At 38.0% G+C, this 22,554-nt stretch overlaps 1 protein-coding gene across 5 annotated transcripts in view; it reads left to right on the forward strand.

The window, feature by feature from the left end:
* The window catches only part of USP18 (ubiquitin specific peptidase 18), a 59,018-nt gene that overhangs the window by 19,320 nt on the left and 17,144 nt on the right, over nt 1–22,554 (forward strand). For all 5 annotated transcript variants that reach the window (XM_069490332.1, XM_069490336.1, XM_069490333.1 and 2 more), the window contains 3 exons: nt 786–1,051; nt 2,120–2,216; nt 3,185–3,330. In XM_069490332.1, coding sequence (XP_069346433.1) covers nt 994–1,051; nt 2,120–2,216; nt 3,185–3,330 — 301 coding nt within the window. In that variant the 5' untranslated portion in view covers nt 786–993. The remainder of the gene's footprint in view (nt 1–785; nt 1,052–2,119; nt 2,217–3,184; nt 3,331–22,554) is intronic.

Here is a 22,554-nt window from a genome sequence, read left to right on the forward strand (position 1 = left end):
GAGAGCGGCCTATGAGTACTGGCCTAGTGTCAAGGGAGACTGGGTTCTCCCTGGTACTGGGTTTTACTGTAGTAAGCTCAGTAATGGGTTCCAAGGAAAAGTCCTGTGCTTACTTCCTTTGCCCCACAAGCAAACGGTGTCTCTCTTCATGCTGCTCTGCCTGGGGTTGGGGGAGTGGTGACAAAGGCAATCCTGAGGCCACTGAGGTCGACACAATATTGGGTCATACCCAAAGCCCACTGTCACTGAGACCATCCGAACACTGGACGTGCCTCCTGCCTGTGGCTGCTACAGCCTGCCTGCTGCTGAGGTTTATTTGAGGCCCAAGGCTGCAGTCGTCACCAAGCAGTGATGCCGGCCAGAATACAAGTCTGTCCTGCCAGGCTGCAGGCTCCCATCTGGGGCCGAGTGGGTTGAGAGGCTCCCTCTGTGGGTACCAGCCCGGTGTCAGGGGCTGAGGGCTTCTGCCCATGCTGGGTTTTACTGAGGTGTGCACAGTACTGGGTTGCAGAGCAAAGTCCTGTGCTTGCTTCCCTCTCCTTCCCCAAGAGGATGCTCAGTGCTAGGATATGGCAGTGCACTCTGAGGAAGAACAAATGGCAATGTGTGGGACCACGGGTAGGGAATGTCTAGCCTCATTGCCATTTCCAGCCTAGAGCTTTATGAGTCAATGTCCCCAAGCATTTATTTCGCTCTAAGACTTGGCTTTTTGTAACCATAACTGACTACATGAATACACTTTCCCCTTTCTCTAACCCTTACCTACCTGCGTTGTATATTCACAGAGGTCCTGCTGTGCCTGGCTCATGTGAGCTCTTCCTGGAAGTGAAGTCGTGCAGTCCCGAACACGGGCCAGGCAGCCTTGGCCTGGGGATTTTGGAGTGATCACTGAGGGGCAAGGTGTTTGGGTTTCTGAGGAAAACCTGCCAGTCAATCCTGGCCGAGTCGCAGTTCCCAGTAGAACCTGTTGAGAAGAAGGACGAGAACGACAACATGAAGAGGGAGAGAGAGCAGCTGAGAGAACATCTCAGTGCCTGGGACTACCCGCACGGTCATTAGCGCCTTCCCATTTTCTCTGACTGCACATGAGCGCTTTGCCTGCCCGCTGTGCTCTGAAGCAGTAGAGCTTTGTGGTTAATGGCTCCTGACCTCTCGTGCCTCCGTTTCTGCATCTTTAAAATGAGGATTATAATAGTACCACGCACGCAGGGTTGTTGGGAGGATTACGTGGGGTAATCTGTGGAAACAACTTTGAACCAATGCTTGGCATAACGTAGCACTCAGCATTAGTTCCTGTCTCCACCGTTACCTTTGTACAAGTCTGTCCAGGAGCAATGTGCTCCTGCTGATTTGGGAGCAAAAGGCTGTGATCATCTGCTCCCCCCAGAGTTTTACTTTCTTATTGTCCTATCTCATATATACCAAAGCCCTTCCCCAGGATTCTGAGATTAGTGGTACTCCGTTCCTCTTAAATTGTTCCCTTGTGTGGTCGCTGAGCTTAAGGCTGGGTTGGAAAAGAGGAAGTTGGTTGCTAGGGGTCAGGAGAAATGAGACCTTTTGTTTTCTCATATTCTTGTAAGTTTCTTCTGGCTTTCAGCCTCTCAAGGTGAGTTTAGATTAGGTGCATCTTCCCTACAGCTGTTTTCTGATTTCCTCCATCTGTGGTGGACACTGGGCAGGGGCCTCTACCCTGGAGTCCCTCACAGACTATCTGGGGAGTTACTCTTATCCCTGAATTCTACAGATGCCCATTCTGACTCCGCTCTGTGGAGAACAATTTCAGAGGAACCCGTAATTCTCCCAGTTGTGCTTTATGTAATGATCCTGTCTTTTCCTTTTCTCTTCCAACAATTGCTGTACTCATTTAGCAATGAGTCAGATATTTTTTTTGGGTAACAGCTCTCTTTTTCTAATGGACTATTAAAACTTTTCTTGTTATTTAACTTTTTAAAGGTTCATGCTTGATATCTCCTCTTCAGTTTGTTTGCAAGCTCCTTAATGAATTCCTTGTACCTCTCAGAGTACTTTACAGGCTTTTATGTCCTTAGTAGATTCTAGAAGAGTGTTTGATTTTTAGTTATCTTCTTGCCCTCAGAATTTTATTCTCTTCCTTTTATAGGTCTGGTGGGTTTACACAACATCGGACAGACGTGCTGCCTCAACTCCCTGCTTCAGGTGTTCATAATGAACAGGGGCTTCACCAAGATACTGAAGAGGTAGGACTATTATCCCAGCTGGTGAGCATGAATACTATTTTATGTTTATAAATATTCAGTTATTCACAGTGACTTGGACTTTGAGAGGTCTTTCAAATCTTTTTCTGCATATTCTGGACTACACGTTAGCATCATCTAAGAAGTTTTAAAAATACATATTAATAATACTTGGTCTCACTCTCAGTTATCTGGTTTCAGTTGGTCTGGGGTGGGGTCCAGGCATGGGTACTTTTTCAAAGACTCCTCAGGTGATTTTTAAAGTACAGCCAGGACTGGCAGTCACTGATTTGATTAAAAGGGAGTTGGGACTAAACCAATATCAGGGAAGAAGTCAGTCAATGGTGTCCCCAACACACACACACACACACACACACACACACGCTCACTCTTTACCGCTCATTTTTTTTAAGGACTAATATTTTATCACTCATTCTTTTCTGCCCTGCACTTTCTCCTTTTCCCCGTCTATTAACATGGGCAAATTTCTTGATTTCTCAATGCCTGTAATTAAATGAATCATGCCAGAATGCACCAACATCCTCCAAGTTGCCCTTTCTTCTCAGGACCTAACTCAGTACTTGCTATTTCAGTCTGGGGTGCTTCAGGCCGGACATTGCTGCTTGTCCTGGATGTGGACCCAGGACCTAGTGCATCTGCCTTCGTTCCGGTGTGACCGGCTGGCAGGGTGGGGAGGGCGAGGCAGCAGCTGTGCTGACCCTCCTCTCTGGAGGGCGCCCTGTACAGCTCGCTCACTGACGTGGGGGCTCTCAACTGTGACCACACATTGAAATAGGCTGGGGAGCTTAAAAGTTCTAATAACTGGGCGCCACTCCCAGAATTCTGATTTAGTTTGTTCGGGGAGTGGCCTGGATATGGAGATTTAAAAAAATTCCTCATGCAATTCCAGTGTGCACCCAGCTTCCGGAACTGGGGGTGTGAGGTGGTTTCTGGCTGTTCTTATTTGGCAGGATAACAGTGCCAAGGGGAGCGGAAGAGCAGAGGAGAAGTGTCCCTTTCCAGCTGCTTCTGCTGCTAGAGAAGATGCAGGACAGCCGGCAGAAAGCAGTGCGCCCCCTGGAGCTCGCCTACTGCCTCCAAAAGTGCAAAGTGCCAAGTGAGTCTCCCAGCTCTGCGGATCTGAGGGGCGGGAGCTGGAGAGAGACAGGAAGGAGAGCGGGGCTAATGGGCAGTGAATCACCGCGAGCAAGTCAGGGGGACTCTGGACCTCTTGCATTGCAGGCATTGTGTAGATCTGAAATATTCTTAAGAGTCACACATTTTTACAGGTGCAGAATTGATAATATTTATGAACATGGTACTTTCAGACTCACCCTTTTTCTGCTTCTCAGTAGAGTAATTAAGCCTAAGAATCTCCTCAAAGTTCATTCAGCCACAGGTAAGGAATCCCAGGAAAACAATAAAGGAATAAAAAGGAGAAACCATGTTTTGAAAAAGGATTCATAAATAGGTTAGTGTTAAAAAAAAAAAACTACAGCTTTATGGAGGTGTATGTCACATACTGTAAAATTCCTCTGTTCAAAAATGTACAACTCAGAGGTTTTTAGTTTATTCACAGAGTTGTGCATCCATCATCATAATCTAATTTTCTAACGTTTTCATCACGCTCAAAAGAAACCCACACTTTTCAGGAGTCACTCCCTCATCCTTCTTTGTTTTATTCTAAGTTTTGTACTTTTAGCTCTTGCATTTAGGTCTATGTTTCATTTAGAGTTAAATTCCGTGTGGTGTGAGTAGGGGTCCAGCTGATTCTTTTGCATGTGAACATCCAGTTGGTCAACCATTTGTCGAAAAGGCTATCTTTCCCCATTGAATTGTTTTGGTGTTCTTGTCAAAAATAATGTTCAGCATGAGTACTACAGTTAATAAGATTGTACTGTATCCTGGAAATGTGCTAACAGAATGGATCTTAGGTACTTTTACCACACACAAAAAGGTCACTGTGTGAGATGATGGATATGTTAATTTGCTTGACTGTAGTAATCATTTCGCTGTGTATATGTACATAAAAACATCATGGTGTACACCTTAAATATTTACAAGAAAATAAATGTACAGGAGATATTTAATAAACTGACAGTTATAGTTAATAACAATGTACTGTATTCTTGAAAATTGTTGGCCGAGCGTGGTGGCTCACGCCTGTAATCCTAGCACTCTGGGAGGCCGAGGTGGGAGGATTGCTCGAGGTCAGGAGTTTGAGACCAGCCTGAGTAAGAGCGAGACCCTGTCTCTACTAAAAAATAGAAAGAAATTAACTGGACAACAAAAATATGTATAGAAAAAATTAGCTGGACATGGTGGCACATGCCTGTAGTCCCAGCTACTTGGGAGGCTGAGGCAGTAGGATTGCTTGAGCCCAGGCGTTTGAGGTTGCTGTGAGGCAGGCTGACACCATGGCACTCTAGCCTGGGCAACAGAGTGAGACTCTGTCTCAAAAAAAAAAAAGAAAAAAAAAATTGTTGACAGTAGATTTCCTATGTTCTCATCACAAAAAATGATAAGTATTGAGGTATGGCATACATTAATTAGCTCAACTGGCAATTATGCAAAGTATACATATTTTAAAACATCATGTTATACACAATAGATATATACAGTTTTTGTCAATTAAAAAAATTTAAAAAGAAAGACAAAAGAACCACCCAATATTTGTAGCCTTTGAAAAATGAAAATTAATTGACCATAAAAGTAGGTGTTTATTTCTGGACTTTCAGTTCTATTCAGTTGATCTTTATCCTTTTTTTTTTTTTGAGACAGAATCTCACTTTGTTGCCCAGGCTAGAGTGAGTGTCATGGCGTCACCCTTGCTCACAGCAACCTCAAACTCCTGGGCTCAAGCAATCCTCCTGCCTCAGCCTCCTGAGTAGCTGGGACTACAGGCATGCACCACCATGCCCAGCTAATTTTTTCTATATATATTTTTAGTGGTTCGTATAATTTCTTTCTATTTTTAGTAGAGACGGAGGTCTTGCTCTTGCTGAGGCTGGTCTCGAACTCCTGAGCTCAAATGATCCACCCGCCTCGGCCCCCCAGAGTGCTAGGATTAGAGGCATGAGCCACCGCGCCTGGCCTTGATCTTTTATTTTTTATTTTTTTTTTTTTTTTGGGACAGAGTCTCACTCTGTTGCCCAGGCTAGAATGAGTGCCGTGGCGTCAGCCTAGCTCACAGCAACCTCAAACTCCCGAGCTCAAGCGATCCTCCTGTCTCAGCCTCCCGAGTAGCTGGGACTACAGGCATGCACCACCATGCCCGGCTAATTTTTTCTATATATATATTTTTAGCTGTCCATATCATTTCTTTCTATTTTTTTAGTAGAGATGGGGTCTCGCTCTTGCTCAGGCTGGTCTCGAACTCCTGAGCTCAAACGATCCACCCACCTCGGCCTCCCAGAGTGCTAGGATTACAGGCGTGAGCCACCGCGCCCGGCCTGGCCTTGATCTTTATCCTTACACCGGTACCACGCTGTCTTGATTACTGTAGCTTTGTAGTAAGTTTTGATATTGGAAAATATGAGTCCTCCAATTTTGTTCTTTCTCAATATTGTTGTGGCTATTTGGAGCCCCCTACATTTCCATACAAATATTAGGATCACCTTATCAATGTACTCAAAAAAAGCCAGCTGGAATTTCGATAGGGATCCTGTTGAATCTGTAACTCAGTTTGGGGAGTATTACCATCTTAGCAATATTAAGTCTTCAGAACCATAAATATAGGATGCCTTTCCATTTATTTAGGTCTTCTTTAATTTCTTTCAAAAATGTTTTGTAGTTTCATTGTATGAGTTTTGTACTTTGTTAAATTTATTCCTAAGTATTTTATTTTTTAAAATTCTTTTGTAAGTGGAACTCTTTGAATAATTTTATTTTGAACTGCTCAATGCCAATGTATAAAAATATATTTGATTTTGTTTATTGACCTTGTCTATTGCAATTTTTTTTTAGTGGATTCCTTAGGGTTTTCCTTACACAAGATCATGTCATCTGCAAATGGAGATAGTTTTGCTTCTTCCTTTCCAATCTGGATGCCTTTTATTTATTTATCTTGCCTAATTTCCCTGGCTAGGACCTCCAGTATACTGTTGAGTAGAAGTGGCAAGAACAGGTATCGTTGTGTTGTTCCTGGTCTTAGGGAAAAGCATTGAGCATTTCGTAAGTTTTTGGTTTTTTTCATAGATGGCTCAGGTTGAAGAGGTTCCATTATATTCCTATTTTGTTTAATGTTTTTATTATGAAACGATATTGGGGTTTTTCAGATTCTTTTCTGCATCAATTGAGATGGTCATGTGGTGTTTTTCTTTTTTAATGCTGTATTACATTGCTTTCTGTATGTTCACCAACTTTGCATTTCTGGAATAGATCCCAGTTGGGCATGGTGTACAATCCTTTCTATGCTGTTATATTTAGTTTGTTAGCATTTTTTGGTCTATATTCCTAAGGGATATGGTCTGTAAATGACTTTTCTTGTGATGTCTTTGTCTAACTTTAGTATTAGGATAATACTAGCTTCAAAGAATTAGTCAGGAATGTACCCTTCTTCTATTTTTTGCAAGAGTTTTCAAAGGGATAGCTGTTAATTTTTTTTAAATGTTTGGTAGAATTTACCAGTTAAGCCATCCATACCTGGGTTTTTTTGTGTGTGTGAGAAGTTTTAAAATTACTGATTTAATCTCTTTCCTTGTTACAGGTCTGTTCTGATATTCTATTTCTTCTTTATTTAATTTGTTCTACTATTGTCATACAAATTGTGTATTTATACATTATAAACATGTCAACATAGTTTTATGATTGTTGCTTTATGTAGTTGTCTTTTAAATCCGATATGAGAAAACGAGAGTTACAAGCAAAGATACATTTATATTATCTTTTAGATTTTCCTCTGTAGTTATCTTTACCAATACTTGTCATTTCTTGATGTGCATTCAGGTTACCATCTAGTGTCCTTTTATTTTAGCTAAAAGGACTCTGTTTAGTGTTTCTTGTAGGGCAACGCTGAGAGAATTTTTTTTTTTTTTTAATTTTTTTTAAAAGGGAGCTGGGATTCCACATTTATTTTAGAAACTGAGTATAAACAATTGCTTTCCTCACTCATGCCAGGGCAAAGGCTGTGGCCAGACTTTGGCAAAGAAACCAGACAAAATATTCTCAGTTTTTACCTCAGAATGTCTTAATTTCTCCTTCAGTTTTGAAGGAGAGTTTTGCTGATTATAGAACACAGAATTCTTGGTTAACAGCGTTTCCCCGTCTCCTATACTTTGAATGTGTCATTCACTTCTTTCTGGCCTCCATGTTTTTGATGAGAAGTCAGCTGTTAGTTTTTATAGAGGATCTGATATATGTGATGACTCATTTTTGTCTTGCTGCTTTCAAGAGTCTCTCTTTATCTAATTTCGGTATTAAGCATCTGAGAGTTTGGCTTTTGGTATTTGACTATGATGTATCTAGGTGTGGACTCTTTGAGTTTATTGTATTTGGGGTTTGTAGGGATTCTTGGGTATACAGATTAATGTTTTTTCAACAAATTTGGGAGGTTTGGGGCCGTTATTTCTACAAATATTCTTTTTGGCTTTTGTCTCTCTGGTCCTTCTGGGAACCCCATTTTGCCTATGTTGGTATGCTAAATGGTGTCCAATAGGTCCCTGAAGTTCTGTTCATTTTTAAAAATAGGCTTTTTTTTAGAGCAATTTTAGGTTCGCAGTAACATTAAGTGTGAAGTCTAGAGGTTTCCCGTATATTCCCTGGCTCCTCCCACCAATCTCCCTCACTATCAACATCTCACAGCAGAGTTGTATATTTGTTATAATCAAGCCTCAACAAAGTCCATATTTTACATTAGGGTTCACTCTTGGAGCTGTACATTCTGTGGCTTTTGGCAAACGTATCTGCCATGATAGTACCATACAGAGCCGTTCTGCTGCTCTAAAAGTCCTGTGTACTCCACCTACTCATTCTCCTCTGCCCCCTAACCTCTGGCAACCACTGACACTTTTACTATCTCCATAGTTTTGTGTTTTTCAGAATGTCATATAGTTGGAATCATAAAGTATGTAGCCTTTTCAGATTGGCTTCTTTCGCTTTGGTAATCCTAATTCAAGATTCCTGCATGTGTTTTCATGGTTTGATGGCTCATTTCTTTTTAGCACGAGCAATGTATTATCTGGATGTACCACAGTTTATTTACCCATTCACCTACTGAAGGACAACTTGGCTGCTTCCAAGTTTTAACAATCCTGAATAAAACTTCTATAAACACCTGTGTGCAGGTTTTTGTGTGGATATACATTTTCAACTCATTTTGGTAAATACTAATTGCTGGATTATATGGTAAGAGTATGTTCAGTTTTTTAAAAACTGCCAAACCATCTTCCATAGTGGCTGTAACATTTTGCATTCCCACTGGCAATGAATGAGAAGTCCTGTTGCTTCATACCATTGCCAGCATTTTGTGTCATTGGTGTTTTGGCTCTTGGCTATTATAATGGGTGTATAATAGTATCTCATTATTTTAATTTGCAATTCCCCAATTACATATGATATTGAGTATCTTTTCACATGCTTATTTGCTATCTGTATATCTTCTTTGTTGAAGGGTATATGCAGATATTTTGCCTATTTTATAAGTGGGTTGCTAATTTGTTTTTTTTTTTTTTTTAGAGATGGGATCTCACTCTGGCTCAGGCTGGTCTCGGACTCCTGAGCTCAAGCAATCCTCCCACCTTGGTCTCCCAGAGTGCTAGGATTACAGGTGTGAGCCACCACGCCCTACCAAGGGTTGTTCATTTTCTTATTATTGATTTTAAAGAGTTCTTTGTATATTTTTGATAATATTTCTTATCAGATATGTCTTTTGGAAATATTTTTTCCTAATCTGTGGCATATCTTCTTATTCTCTAGAGAATTTCCTTCTTAGAGCAGAAATTTTAAATTTTAATGAAATCCAGGTTATCAATTCTTTTTTTTTGAGATGTCAAAAGTTTTTAATACTTTTTATTTTGTTGTAAGGGATTCCCTTGGGCTCAAGACCTATTGACTTTTAAAAATTAATATATAATATTTGTACATATTTATAGGGGTACATGTGATATTTTGTTATATGCATAGAAAGTGTAATGATAAAGTCAGGGTATTTAGGATATTTATCACCTCAAGCATTTATCATTTCTTTGTGTTGAAAACATCTCAAGACTTCTCTTCTAGCTATTTTGAAATATACAATACATTGTTTTTTTAACTATGGGCACCTACTCAAAGGAATACTATTCGGTCAATTCTTTCTTTTTTTTTTTTTTTTAATGGATCATGCCTTTGGTGTTTATCTAAAAAGTCATCACCATACCCAAGACCATCTAAATTTTCTTCTGTGTTATCTTCTGGAAGTTTTATAGTTTTTCACTTCACATTTAGAACATTTTCAGTTAATTTTTATGAAGGATGTAAGTTCTGTGTCTAGACTTTTTTCTTTTGCATGTATGTGTCTAGTTCTTTCTGTATCATTTGTTGAAAAGATTATCTTTGCTCTATGGCATTGCCTTTGCTTTTTTGTGGAAGGTAAGTTGATTCAATTTATATGGGTTACTTTTGGCCTTTCTGTTGATCTATTTGTCTATTCTTTTGCCAGTACCACACTGTCTTGATTACTATAGCTTTAAAGTAAGTCTTATAGTTGGTAGTGTCAGTCCTTTGATTATATTCTTCTCCTTCAATATTATGTTGGCTATTCTTGATATTTTGCCTGTCAATACTAACTTCAGAATCAGTTTGTCATTATCCACAAAATGAGATTTGCTGGATGTAAAAAATTATTTTTAAATCAACACATTGTAAATGTGCGTATGGGGTACAATTTGATGTTTCAGTTATCTATGTTGCATAATAATGAAATCAGGATATGTAGCATGACCATCGTCTCATGCATTTATCATTTCTTTTTGGTGAGAACATTCGAAAATCTCTCTTGTAGCTATTTGTAATATACTATACCTCATTACTAACCATCATCACCCTACTGTGTAATAGAATGCCATAACTTACTCTTCCTGTCTGATCATCACTTTGTGTGCATTAACCAACCTCTCCCCATCCTTCCCTCCAAACCCCTCCCCAGTCTGTGGTAACTATTGTTCTACTCTCTGATTCCATGATATCAACTTTTTATAAACAAAATTCTGTATCTCAGTGAGATCATGCGATATTTGTCTTTCTGTGCCTGGTTTATTTCACTTGACATAATGTCCTCCAGGTCCATCCATGTTGTTGCAAATGACAAGATTTCATTCTTTTTAATGGCTAAATAGTATTCCATTGTGCATATATATTACATTTTCTTTATTCATTCATCCATTGTTGAACACTTGAGTTGATTTCACATTGTGGCTATTGGAAATAGTGCTGCAATAAACATGAGAGTGCAGATAACTCTTCAGTGTACTGATTTCAATTCTTTTGGATATAAACCCAGTAGTGGAGTTGCTGGATCATATGGTAGCTCTAATTTTAATGAGGAAGCTTCGTACAGTTTTCCATAATCGGTGTACTAATTTACACTCCCACATCCTTGCCAATGCTTGTTTTCTATTATATTCTTGCTGATAGCCAGTCTAATGGAAGTGAAGTGGTATCTCATTGTGGTTTTGCTTTGTATTTTTCTGAGAATTAGTGGTATTGAGCATTTTTCCATGTACCTGTTGGACATTTAGATGTCTTCTTGTTATTTTTATTTATTTTTAGAAGAAGTCCAATGTGCTATCCATTGCGCGACAGTATTTTTATTTATTTTTATTTTTATGTTTTTAGAGATTGAGTCTCACTCTGTCACCCAGGTTGGAGTGCAATTATGTGATCATAGCTCACTGCAGCCTCAAACTCCTGGCCTCAAAGAGATCCTCCTGCCTCAGGTTCCCATGTAGCTGGGACTGCAAGTATGTGCCACCAAACCTAGCTAATTAAAAAAATTTTTTTGTAGCGATGGAGTCTTGCTTTGTTGCCCAGCTGGTCTCGAACTCCTGGCTTCAAGCAATCCTCCCGCTTTGGCCTCCCAAAGTGCTGAGATTACAGACATGAGCCACTGCACCCAGCCCTGAATGTCTTTTTTTTGAGAAATGTCTATTAAGGTCATGTTATTTGTGAGTGTTTTTGTTTTGTTTTGTTTTTTGCCATTGAGTTGTTTAAGTTCTTAATATAGTCTTCATATTAACCTTATGTCAGATGTGTAATTTGCAAATATTTTCTCCAATTCTGTAGGTTATCTTTTCACTCTGTTGTTTCCTTTGTCGTGCAAAGCATTTTAGTTTGATGCAGTCCCATTTGTCTATTTTTGCTTTTGTTGACTGTGCTTTTGAAATCTTATTTAAAAAGTCCTTGCCCAGCCCAGTGTCATAAAACATTTCATTCATGTTTTCTTCTAGTAGTTTTACAGTTTGGGGTTCTAAATATAAGTCTTTAATCCATTTTAGTTGATTTTTGTATATGGTGAGAGGTAGGGGTCTAGCCTCATTCTTCTGCATGTGAAGATCCAATTTTCCCAGCACCATTTATTGAAGAAGCTGTCTTTTCCTCAGTGTGTGTTTTTGGCACCTTTGTCAAAAATTGCTTGGCTGTAGGTGTCTGAATTTATTGCTAGGTTCTCTATTCTGTTTCTTTGGCCTGTGTGTCTATTTTTATGCCACTACCATGCTACTTTGGTTATAATAGTTTTGTAGTATATATATTAAACATATAGGCCGGGCGCGGTGGCTCACGCCTGTAATCCTAGCACTCTGGGAGGCCGAGGTGGGCGGATCGTTTGAGCTCAGGAGTTCGAGACCAGCCTGAGCAAGAGCGAGACCCCATCTCTACTAAAAATAAAAAGAAATTATATGGACAGCTAAAAATGTATATAGAAAAAAAAAATTAGCCGGGCATGGTGGTGCATGCCTGTAGTCCCAGCTACTCGGGAGGCTGAGACAGGAGGATCACTTGAGCTCAGGAGTTTGAGGTTGCTGTGAGCTAGGCTGACGCCACGGCACTCACTCTAGCCTGGGCAACAGAGTGAGACTCTGTCTCAAAAAAAAAAAAAAAAAAAAAAAAAAAACATATATATATATATTTTTTTTTTTTGAGAGAGAGAGTGAGTCTTGCCTCTGTTGCCCTGGCTAAAGTGCTGTGGTATCAGCCTAGCTCACAGCAATCTCAAATTCCTGAGCTCAAGCAATCCTCCTGCCTCAGCCTCCCAAGTAGCTGAAATTACAGGTGCGTGTCACCACGCCCGGCTAATTTTTTCTATTTTTGGTAGAGATGGGGTCTTACTCAGACTGGTCTTGAACAGAGTGCTAGGATTATGGACATGTGTCACTGCACCTGGCCCTATAGTATATTTTGAAGTCAGATAATGTGATACCTCTAGCTTTGTTGTTTATGCTCAGGATTACTTTGGCTATTTGGCATTATTTGTGGTTTCATATGAATTTTAGGATTGTATTTTCTATTTCATTTGGTATTTTGATAAGGATTGAATGAAATCTGTAGTTAGCTTTGGGTGGTATGGTAATTTTAACAATATTAATTCTTCCAATCCATGAACATGGGATGTCTTTCCATTTATTTGTGTCCTGTTCAATTTCTTTCATCAATGTTTTATAATTTTCAATGTAGACATCTTTTACCTCCTTGGTTAAGTTTATTCCTCGGTATCTTACTTTGTTGGTAGCTGCTGTAAATGGAATTTTTTTCTTGATTTCTTTTTCAGATCATTTGTTATTAATATATAGAAACACTACTGATATTTGTGTGTTGATTTTGTATCCTGTAACTTTACCAGATTTTTCCATCAGTTCTAACAGGTTTTGGTGGGGTCTTTTGGGTTTTCTATATAAAATATCATGTCATTTGCAAACAGGGACAATTTGACTTTCTTCTTTCTAATTTGGATGTCCTTTGTTTCTTTTTTAAATTTATTTTTTGAGGTAAAATATACATATATAATTTACCATTTTCAGTGTACAGTTTAGTGGTAATGAATACATTTATATTCTTTTTCCTCCTTCATCAATCCCTTCCTCCTCACCTTCCTAGCCTCTGGTAACCACCAATCTACTCTCTATCTTCATGAGATCCACTTTTTCAGCTCCCAGATATGAGTGAGATTATGAAATATTTGAATTTCTGTACTTGGCTTATTTCACTTAACATAATGGCTTCCAGTTCCATCCATGTTGCTGTAAATGACAGAGTTTCATTCTTTTTATGGCTGAATAACATTCCATTGTGTATATATACCATATTTTCTTTATCCATTTATTTGTTGATGGACACTTAGGTTGATTCCATATTTTGCCTGTAGTGAATATTGCTGCAATAAGCGTGAGAATACAGATCTTTCTTTGATATATTGATTTCCTTTCTTTTGGATATATACCCTGCAGTGGAATTGCTGGATCATTTAGCAGTTCTATTTTTAGTTTTTTGAGGAACCTCCATGCTGTTCCCTGTAATGGCTGTACTAATTTACATTCCCACCAACAATGTACCACTAGGGTTCCCCTTTCTCCATGTCCTCACCGACATCTGTTATTGCCGGTCTGTTTAATATAAGCCATTTTAGGTAGGGTGGGTTGATATTGCATTGTGGTTTTGATTTGCATTTCTGTGATGATTAGTGATGTTGAGTAATTTTTTCAAATACCTGTTGGCCATTGTATGTCTTCTTTTGAGAAATGTCTGTTCAGATCTTTTGCCCATTTAAAAACAAGATTTTTGTTTTTTTTGTATTGAGTTGTTTGAGCTCTTTGTATTTTCTGGTTATTAATCCCTCATCAGATGGATAGTTGGCAAATATTTCTCCCATTCTGTGGGTTGTCTCTTCACTTTGTTGATTGTTTCCTTTGCTGTAGAAGCTTTTTAGCTTGATATAATTTCAGTTGTCTGTTTTTGCTTTGGTTATCTGTGCTTTTGCGATTTTACACAGAAAAAAAATCCTCACCAATACCAATATCCTGGAGCATTTCCTCAATGCTTTCTTCTAGTGGTTTCATAGTTCAGGTCATAGATTTGAGTCTTTAATCCATTTTGATTTGATTTTTGTGTATGGTGAGAGATAGAGATCTAGTTTCATTCTTCTGCATATAGTTATCCAGTTTTCCCAGCATCATTTATTGAAAAGACTTTCCTTTCCCCATTGTAAATTCTTGACTCCTTTGTCAAAGATGAGCTGGTTATAGGCCAGGCGCAGTGGCTCATACCTGTAATCCTAGCACTTTGGGAGGTTGAGCAGGACTGCTTGAGGCCAGGAGTTGGAGACCAGCCTGTGCAACATGAGACCCCATCTCTACAAAATAATAAGAAGAAAAAGGAAAAGAAAAGATGAATTGGTTGTAATGTGTATATTTATATCTGGGTTTCCTGTTCAGTTCCATTGGTCTATGTACATGTATTTATGCCAGTACCATGCTTTAGTGGTTACTATAACTTTGTAGTAAATTTTCAAGTCAGGTGATATGGTACCTCCTGCTTTGTTCTTTTTGCTCAGAATTGCTTTGGCTGTTCAGGGTCTTTTGTGATTCCATATAAATTTTAGGATTTTTTTTCTGTTTCTGTGAAGAATGTCATTCATATTTTGGTAGAGATTGCATTGGATCTGTAGATTAGTTTGGGTGATAGTTTAACAATACCAATTTTTGCAATCCATGAGCAGGAATAGCTTTCCTTTTTTTTCTTTTCTATTTCTTTCATCGAATTTTATGGGCTTACTTGTATAGATCTTTCACTTCTTTGGCTAGATTGATTACTAGGTATTTTATATTTTTTGTAGCTCTAGTAAATGGGATTGCTTTCATGATTTATTTTTCAAATTGTTCACTGTTGGTGTATATAAATGCTAATGATTTTTTATATTGATTTTTTATCCTACAACTTTACTGAATTCTTTTATCAGTTCTAACAGTTTTTTTGTGGAATCTTTAGGTTTTTCTAGGTAAGGGAGCATGTTGTATGTGAACAAGGCTAATGCGTACTCTTCCTTTCCAAGTTGGATGCCCTTTATTTCTTTGTGTTGCCTGATTCCTCTGGCCAGGACTCTGTGTCTTGTTTCAGTCTTTAGAGGAAAAGCCTTCAATTTTTCTCCATTCACTACAATGTTTGCCATGGGTTTGTCGTATATGGCCTTTATTATTAATATTTTGAGGTATGTTCCTTCTATGCCCAGTTTGATGAAGGTTTTTATCATAAAGGGATATTGAATTTTGTCAAATGCTTTTTCTGCATCTATTAAAATGATCATATAGTTTTTGTCTTTCTTTTTGTTAATGTGATGTATTACATTTATTGATTTGCATATGTTGAATCATTCTTGCTTGATCACTGTGGATGATCTTTTTGATGTACTATTAAATTCCGCTTGCTAGTATCTTGTTGAGTATTTTTTCATCTATATTATTCAGGGATATTGGCCTGTAGTTTACTCTTTTTTCTTTCTTTTCTTTTTTTTTATTTAGAGCAGAGAAATGTAGTTTTCTTTTTGTGTTTTGTAGTTACCTGGTTTTGGAATCTTGGTAATTTTGGCCTGCCTCATAAAATGAATTTGGAAATATCCTTCCTTCTAAATTTTCTGGAATAGTTTGGGGAGACTTGGTAGTAGTTCTTCTTCTTCTTCTTCCTCCTCTTTTTTTTTTTGGAGATAGACTCTTGCTCTGCCATCTTGGGTAGAGTGTAATGGCATGATCATAGCTCACTGCAACCTCAAACTCCTGGGCTCAAATGATCCTCCTGCCTCAGCCTCCCGAGTAGCTGGGACTGCAGGTGTGTGCCACCATATCCAACTTATTTTTTTTTTTTTTTTTTGATAGAGACAGGGGCTCGCTCTTGTTCAGGCTGGTCTCAAATTCCTGACCTCAAGTGATCCTTAACGCCTTGGCCTCCCAGAGTGCTAGGATTACAGGCATGAGCCACCGCACCTGGCCTAGTTCTTTTTTAAATGTCTGGTAGAATTCAACAGTGAAGCTCTCAGGTCCTGACCTTTTTGTTAATGGAAGACTGTTTGTTGCTGATTCAATTTCCTCACTCATTATGGTCTGTTCAAGTTTTCTATCTCTTTGTGATTTAATCTTGGTAGGTTGTATTTGTCCAGGAATTTGTCATTTTCTTCTGTGTTCTCAAATCTGTTAGCATACAGTTGTTCATAATACTCTCTTATGATCCTTTGTATTTCTGCAGTTGTAGTGTCTCTTTTTCATTTCTGATTTTATTTATTTGGGTCTTTTCTCTATTTTTCTTGGTTAGTCCAACTAAAGATTTATTGATTTTGTTTCTCTTTTCATAAAATTAGCTCTTTGCTTCACTGATATTTTGAATTTTTTTAGTCTCTATTTTGTTTATTTTCACTCTGAGGCTTATTGTTTCCTTCCTTCTACAAGTTTTGGGTTTGGTTTCTTCTTGTTTTTCTACTTCCTTGAGCTGCACGGTCACATGTCTATTGGAAATCTTTCTTCTTTTTTGATGTAGGCCTTTACTGCTATGAACTTCTCTCTTAGAATTGCTTTCACTGTGTCCCAGAGGTTTTTGTATGGTATATTTAGGTCATTAAATATAAAATGTCCAATTTTGAATCAAAAATTTGGTTTATTATATCTCAAACAAGAAGCAGTGCAATTAATCAAAGTATGTGCCTAAACTAGTGACACAGTTTTGCCATCTTAATGGTAGCTTGCTTATGCCAGCAGCAAAAAAGCCTGGAGAGCAAATGGTGAGAAATCGCAAAAAGCATTTTCCACAGCTTTTTCAGAATTGAGTATTTGCCCTTGGAAGAAGTGGTCCAATGCCTGGAAGAAGTGGTAGTCAGTCGGTGCAAGGTCTGGTGAATATGATGGATGATAGAGAGTTTCCAAGTTCAGCTTCTGTAGCTTGAGCAGCGTTGTTTGTGATGTGGTCTTGCAAGAGAATTGACCTGTCTCTATTGACCAATCTTGGCTGCTTAATCACAAGCATCCTCATCATTTTGTCCAGTTGGTTGCAGTAGACATCTTCTGTAATCAATTGACCAGGTTTCATGAAGCTGGAATAGTTCCAGCTGGAATAGTTCCAGCTGGAATAGTTCTTGCGATTGTCAAGAAGAACCCATTTTTCACCACATGTAACAATTTGGTGTAGAAATGGTTCACCTTTATGTCATGACAGCAAAGAAGGCAAACTTCAAGATGATTTCTCTTTTGATACTCATTTAATTCATGCAGTACCTACCCATCTGTCCAGCTTCTTTACCTTGCTGATTTGTTGGAATAGTAAGCTTTTAGATGGAATGTTCTGAAAATATCTGTTAGGTCCATTTGGTCTATGGTGTAGTTTATGTCTGTGTCCTGGTTGATTTTCTGTCCAGATGATCTGTCCATTGTTAAGACTGGTGTGTTGAAGTCCTCTACTATTATTGTATTGCAGTATATTTCTCCCTTTAGATATAATAACATTTGCTTAATATATTGGGGTCCTCCAGTGTTGGGTGCATATATATTTACAATTGTTACATCCTCTTGTTGAATTGATCATTTTATTATTATATTATGACCTCTTTGTCTCTTTTTATAGTTCTGACTTAAAGTCTACTTTATTTTTTTTTATTTTATTTTATTTTTTATTTTTTTTTTTTGTTGAGACAGAGTCTCACTTTGTTGCCCAGGCTAGAGTGAGTGCCGTGGCGTCAGCTTAGCTCACAGCAACCTCAGACTCCTCGGCTTAAGCGATCCTACTGCCTCAGCCTCCCGAGTAGCTGGGACTACAGGCATGCACCACTATGCCCGGCTAATTTTTTCTATATAGATTTTTAGTTGTCCGTATAATGTCTTTCTATTTTTAGTAGAGACGGGGTCTCGCTCTTGCTCAGGCTGGTCTCGAACTCCTGACCTTGAGCGATCCACCCGCCTTGGCCTCCCAGAGTGCTAGGATTACAGGCGTGAGCCACCACGCCCGGCCTAAAGTCTACTTTATTTGCTATAAGTGTCTCTATTCCTGTTTGCATTTGGTTTCTTTTTTTTTGTTTTGTTTTGTTTTGTTTTGTTTTGTTTTTTGGCAGAGCGTCACCTCAAATGCATTTGGTTTCTGTTTGTGTGGAATATACTTTCCCATCCCTTCACTTTCAGTCTATGTTTGTCTTTAACAGTGAGTTGAATCTCTCGTAAGCAACCTATAGTTGAGTGTTTTTTTTTTTAATCCATTCAGCCACTCTACATCCTTTAATTGGGGAATTTAACCCATTTACATTCAAGATTATTATTGACAGATAAAGATTTACTCCTGGCAGTGTGTCACTTGTTTTCTGATTGTTGTTGCTGGAGTTTTGATTGGGATTACATTGAATCTATAGATCAAGTTGGGAAGAACTTGAACATGTTGACGATATTGAGTCTTCCTGTCCATGAACATGGAATATATCTCCATTTATTTAGTTCTTTAATTTCTTTCGTAAGAGTTTTGTAGTTTTCTTCATATAGATCTTGTACTTATTTTGCTAGATTTATACCAAAATATTTCATTTTCTTGAGTGCTAATGAAAATGAAACTGTGCTTAAATTTCAGATTCCACTTGTTCATTGCTGGTATATATGGAAGAAATTGACTTTTGCATATTAACCTTTTATTCTGAAACCTTGCTATCAGTTATTAGTTCTAGGAGTTTTTTGGTTGATTTTTTTCAGATTTCCTATATAGATTATCCTGTCATCTGTGAACAGAGACAGTTTTATTTCTTTCTTACCAATCAGTATACATTTTATTTTTTTCTTGTCTTATTGCCTTAGCTAGGACTTCTATTATGACATGGAAAGGAGTTGTGAGAGGGAACTTCCTTGTTTCTCACCACCAAATATGATGTCAGCTGAAGGTTTTTTGTTGATGTTTCTTATCAAGCTAGGGAGGTTCTCCTCTATTCCTAGTTTGGTAACAGGTTTTATTGTAAATTGATGTTAGATTTTGTCAGATGCGTTTTCTGCATCTATTGATATGAACAGGTGAATTTTGTTCTTTAGCTTGTTGATGTGATGAGTAACATTAGTTTCCAAAAGTTGAACTAGCCTTGCATACCTGTGATAAATCCCATTTGGTCATGGCATATAATTCTTTTTATTTTTAAATTTTAAAAATAAAATGTATATTTTTAAGGTTTGCAACATGATGTTTTGATGTATGTGTACACATACATATACTGGAATAATTACTTCAGTCAAGCTAGTTAGCATATCCATCTCTTCACATAATTACCTTTTTTTTTGGTGGTGAGAGCACCTGAAATCTCTCTTAGCTAATTTCCAGTATACGTTACTATTAACTATAGTCATGCTGTACATTAGATCTCTAGACTTTTAAAAATCATATATAACTATAACCTTGTACCTTTTGGCCAACATCTCACCATTTTCCTCACCTCTCATCCTGGTAAACAACATTCTACTCCTTGTTTCTATGTGTTTGACTTTTTTAGATTCCACATATAAACAAGAACATGCAGTATTTTTCTTCTGTATCTGGCTTATTTTACTTAGCATAATGTCCCCCTAGTTCATTTATGTTGTCACAAATGTCAGGGTCTCCTTTTTAAAGGCTGAATAATATTCCAGTATATTTACATACCCTAATTTCTGTATCCATTCATCCATTGATAGTCCCTTAGGTTTTTTCCATATCTTGTGTGTTGTGAGTAGTGCTGCAAAGAACATGGGAGTGCATTGTCTCTAAGAGGCGCAGATTTAATTTCCTTTGGATATATACCCAGAAGAGGGATTGCTGAGTCACATGGTATTTTTATTTTTAATTTTTTGAGGAACCTTCATACTGTTTTCCATCATAGCAGAACCAACTTACATTTCACCAGTGGTTTACAAAGCTTTCCTTTTCTCCATACCCTGACCAATACTTGTTATCTCTTGTCTTTTTTGATAACAACCATCTAACAGGTATGAGGTGATATGATGCTTCACTGTGGTTTTAATTTGCATTTGCCTGGTGATTAGTGATGTTGAGCACCTTTTTGTATACCTGTTGAGCATTTGTTTATCTTCTTTAGAGAAGTGTCTATTCAGGTTCTTTCCCCATTTTAATTGGGTTGTTTTAGCTATTGAGTTATGTGAGTTCCTTATATATTTTAGATATTAACCCCTTATCAGATGTATGGTTTGCACATATTTTCTCCCAATCCATAGGGTTCATTTTCATGTTGTTGATTGTTTCTTTTACTGTTCAGAAGCTTTCTAGTTTGATGTAAACTCACTTATTTATTTTTGCTTTTGTTGCCTGGGATTTTGGTGCCATATCCAAGAAATGATGCCCAGTCCAATGCCTAGAAGCTTTTCCCTAATGTCTCCTCTAGGAGCTTTATGGTTTCAGATCTTATGTTAGGTATTTAATTCATTTTGAGCTCATTTTCGTGTATGGTGTAAGATAAAGGTCCAATTTCATTCGTTTGCCTGTGGATATCTAGTTTTCTCAACACCATTTATTGAAGAGACTGTCCTTTCCCCATTTTTCCTCTTTGCTGGTGCCCTTATTGAAAATTGGTTGATTGTATATGTTTGGATTTATTTCTGGGCTCTTTATTCTCTTCCATTCATCTATCTGTCTGTTTTTATGCCAGTGCCATATTGTTTTGATTACTATACCTTTGTCATATAATTTGAAATCAGGTAGTGTTATGCCTCCAACTTTGTTTTTCTTTCTCAGGATTGGTTTGGCTATTCAGGCCCTTTTGTGGTTCCACACAAATTTTAGAATAATTTTTTCCTACTTCTGGAAAAAAATGCCATTGGATTTTGATAGAGATTGCATTGAATCTGCATATCACTGGGTAGTAAGGAAATTTTAACAATATTAATTCTTCCAATCCATGAACATGGGATATCTTTGCATTTATTTTCATCAAGGTTTTATAGTTTTCTGTATATAGCTATTTCATCTTCCTGGTTAAATATTACTTGTGATCCTATCAGAAATGAGATTATTTTCTTTATTTCATTTTTAGATGTATCATTATTGGTATAAATAAATTCAGCTGATTTTTATATGTTGATTTTGTATCTTGAAACTGTACTGAAGTCATTTATTGGTTCTAACAGCTTTTCTTTTTTTTTATTTCAGCTTATTATGGGGGTACAAAAGTTCAGGTTATATATATTGCCCATGTCCCGCCCATCCCCCCAGAGTCAGAGCTTCAAGCGTGTCCATTCCCCAGACAGTGTGCATCGCACTCCTCATGTAGTTATACCCCCATCCCCTCCACCCACCCTGCATCCCCCCGAGACAGAACATTCAAGCGGTCCATTCCCCAGACAGTGTGCAACGCACTCATCATGTAGGTATACACCCATCCCCTTCCCCCACCCCCCACATCAATCCGAAACCCAATTGGTATTATTCCCAAATGTGCACTTAGGTGATGATCAGGGAAACCAATTTGCTGGTGAGTACATGTGGTGCTTATTTTTCCATTCTTGAGATACTTCACTTAATAGAATGGGTTCCAACTCTCTCCAGGAGAACAAAAGGGATTCTATATCACCGTTATTTCTTATAGCTGAGTAATACTTCATGGTATACATATAACACATTTTACTAGTCCACTCATGAATTGATGGGCATTTGGGTTGTTTCCACATCTTTGCAATTGTGAATTGTGCTGCTATAAACATTCGGGTACAGGTGTCTTTTTCATAGAATGACTTTTGTTCTTTTGGGTAGATGCCCAATAATGGGATTGCTGGATCGAATGGTAGGTCTACTTGAATCTGTTTAAGGTATCTCCATAATGCTTTCCACAGGGGTTGCACTAGTTTGCAGTCCCACCAGCAGTGTATGAGTGTTCCTGTCTCTCTGCATCCACGCCAACATGTATTGTTTTGGGACTTTTTGATAAAGGCCATTCGCACTGGAGTGAAGTGATATCTCATTGTGGTTTTGATTTGCATTTCCCTGATGATTAGAGATGTTGAGCATTTTTTGGTGGAGTCTTTTGGGTTTTCTATATATGGGATCATGCCATCTGCAAATAAGGATGATTTTACTTCTCCCTCCCTGATTTGTTTGCCTTTTACTTATTTTTCTTGTCTGATATTCTTGCTAGTGTGTTCATACTATGTTGAATGGAAATGGTTAGAGTAGACATCCTTCCCTTGTACCAGGTCTTGGAAGAAAAGTTTTCAGATTTTCCCCACTGATTATGTTATTAGCTATGGTCTTTTTATAAATGGTCTTTATTATGCTGAGAAAATTTCCTTCTATATCTAATTTCTTGAGGTTTTTTTTTTTTCATCATGAAAGGAAGTTGAACTTGTCAAATGCTTTTTCTGCATCTATTGAGATGATCATGTGGTTT

Source organism: Eulemur rufifrons, chromosome 16 (assembly GCF_041146395.1).
Source record: "Eulemur rufifrons isolate Redbay chromosome 16, OSU_ERuf_1, whole genome shotgun sequence".
NCBI classification, from domain to species: domain Eukaryota; kingdom Metazoa; phylum Chordata; class Mammalia; order Primates; family Lemuridae; genus Eulemur; species Eulemur rufifrons.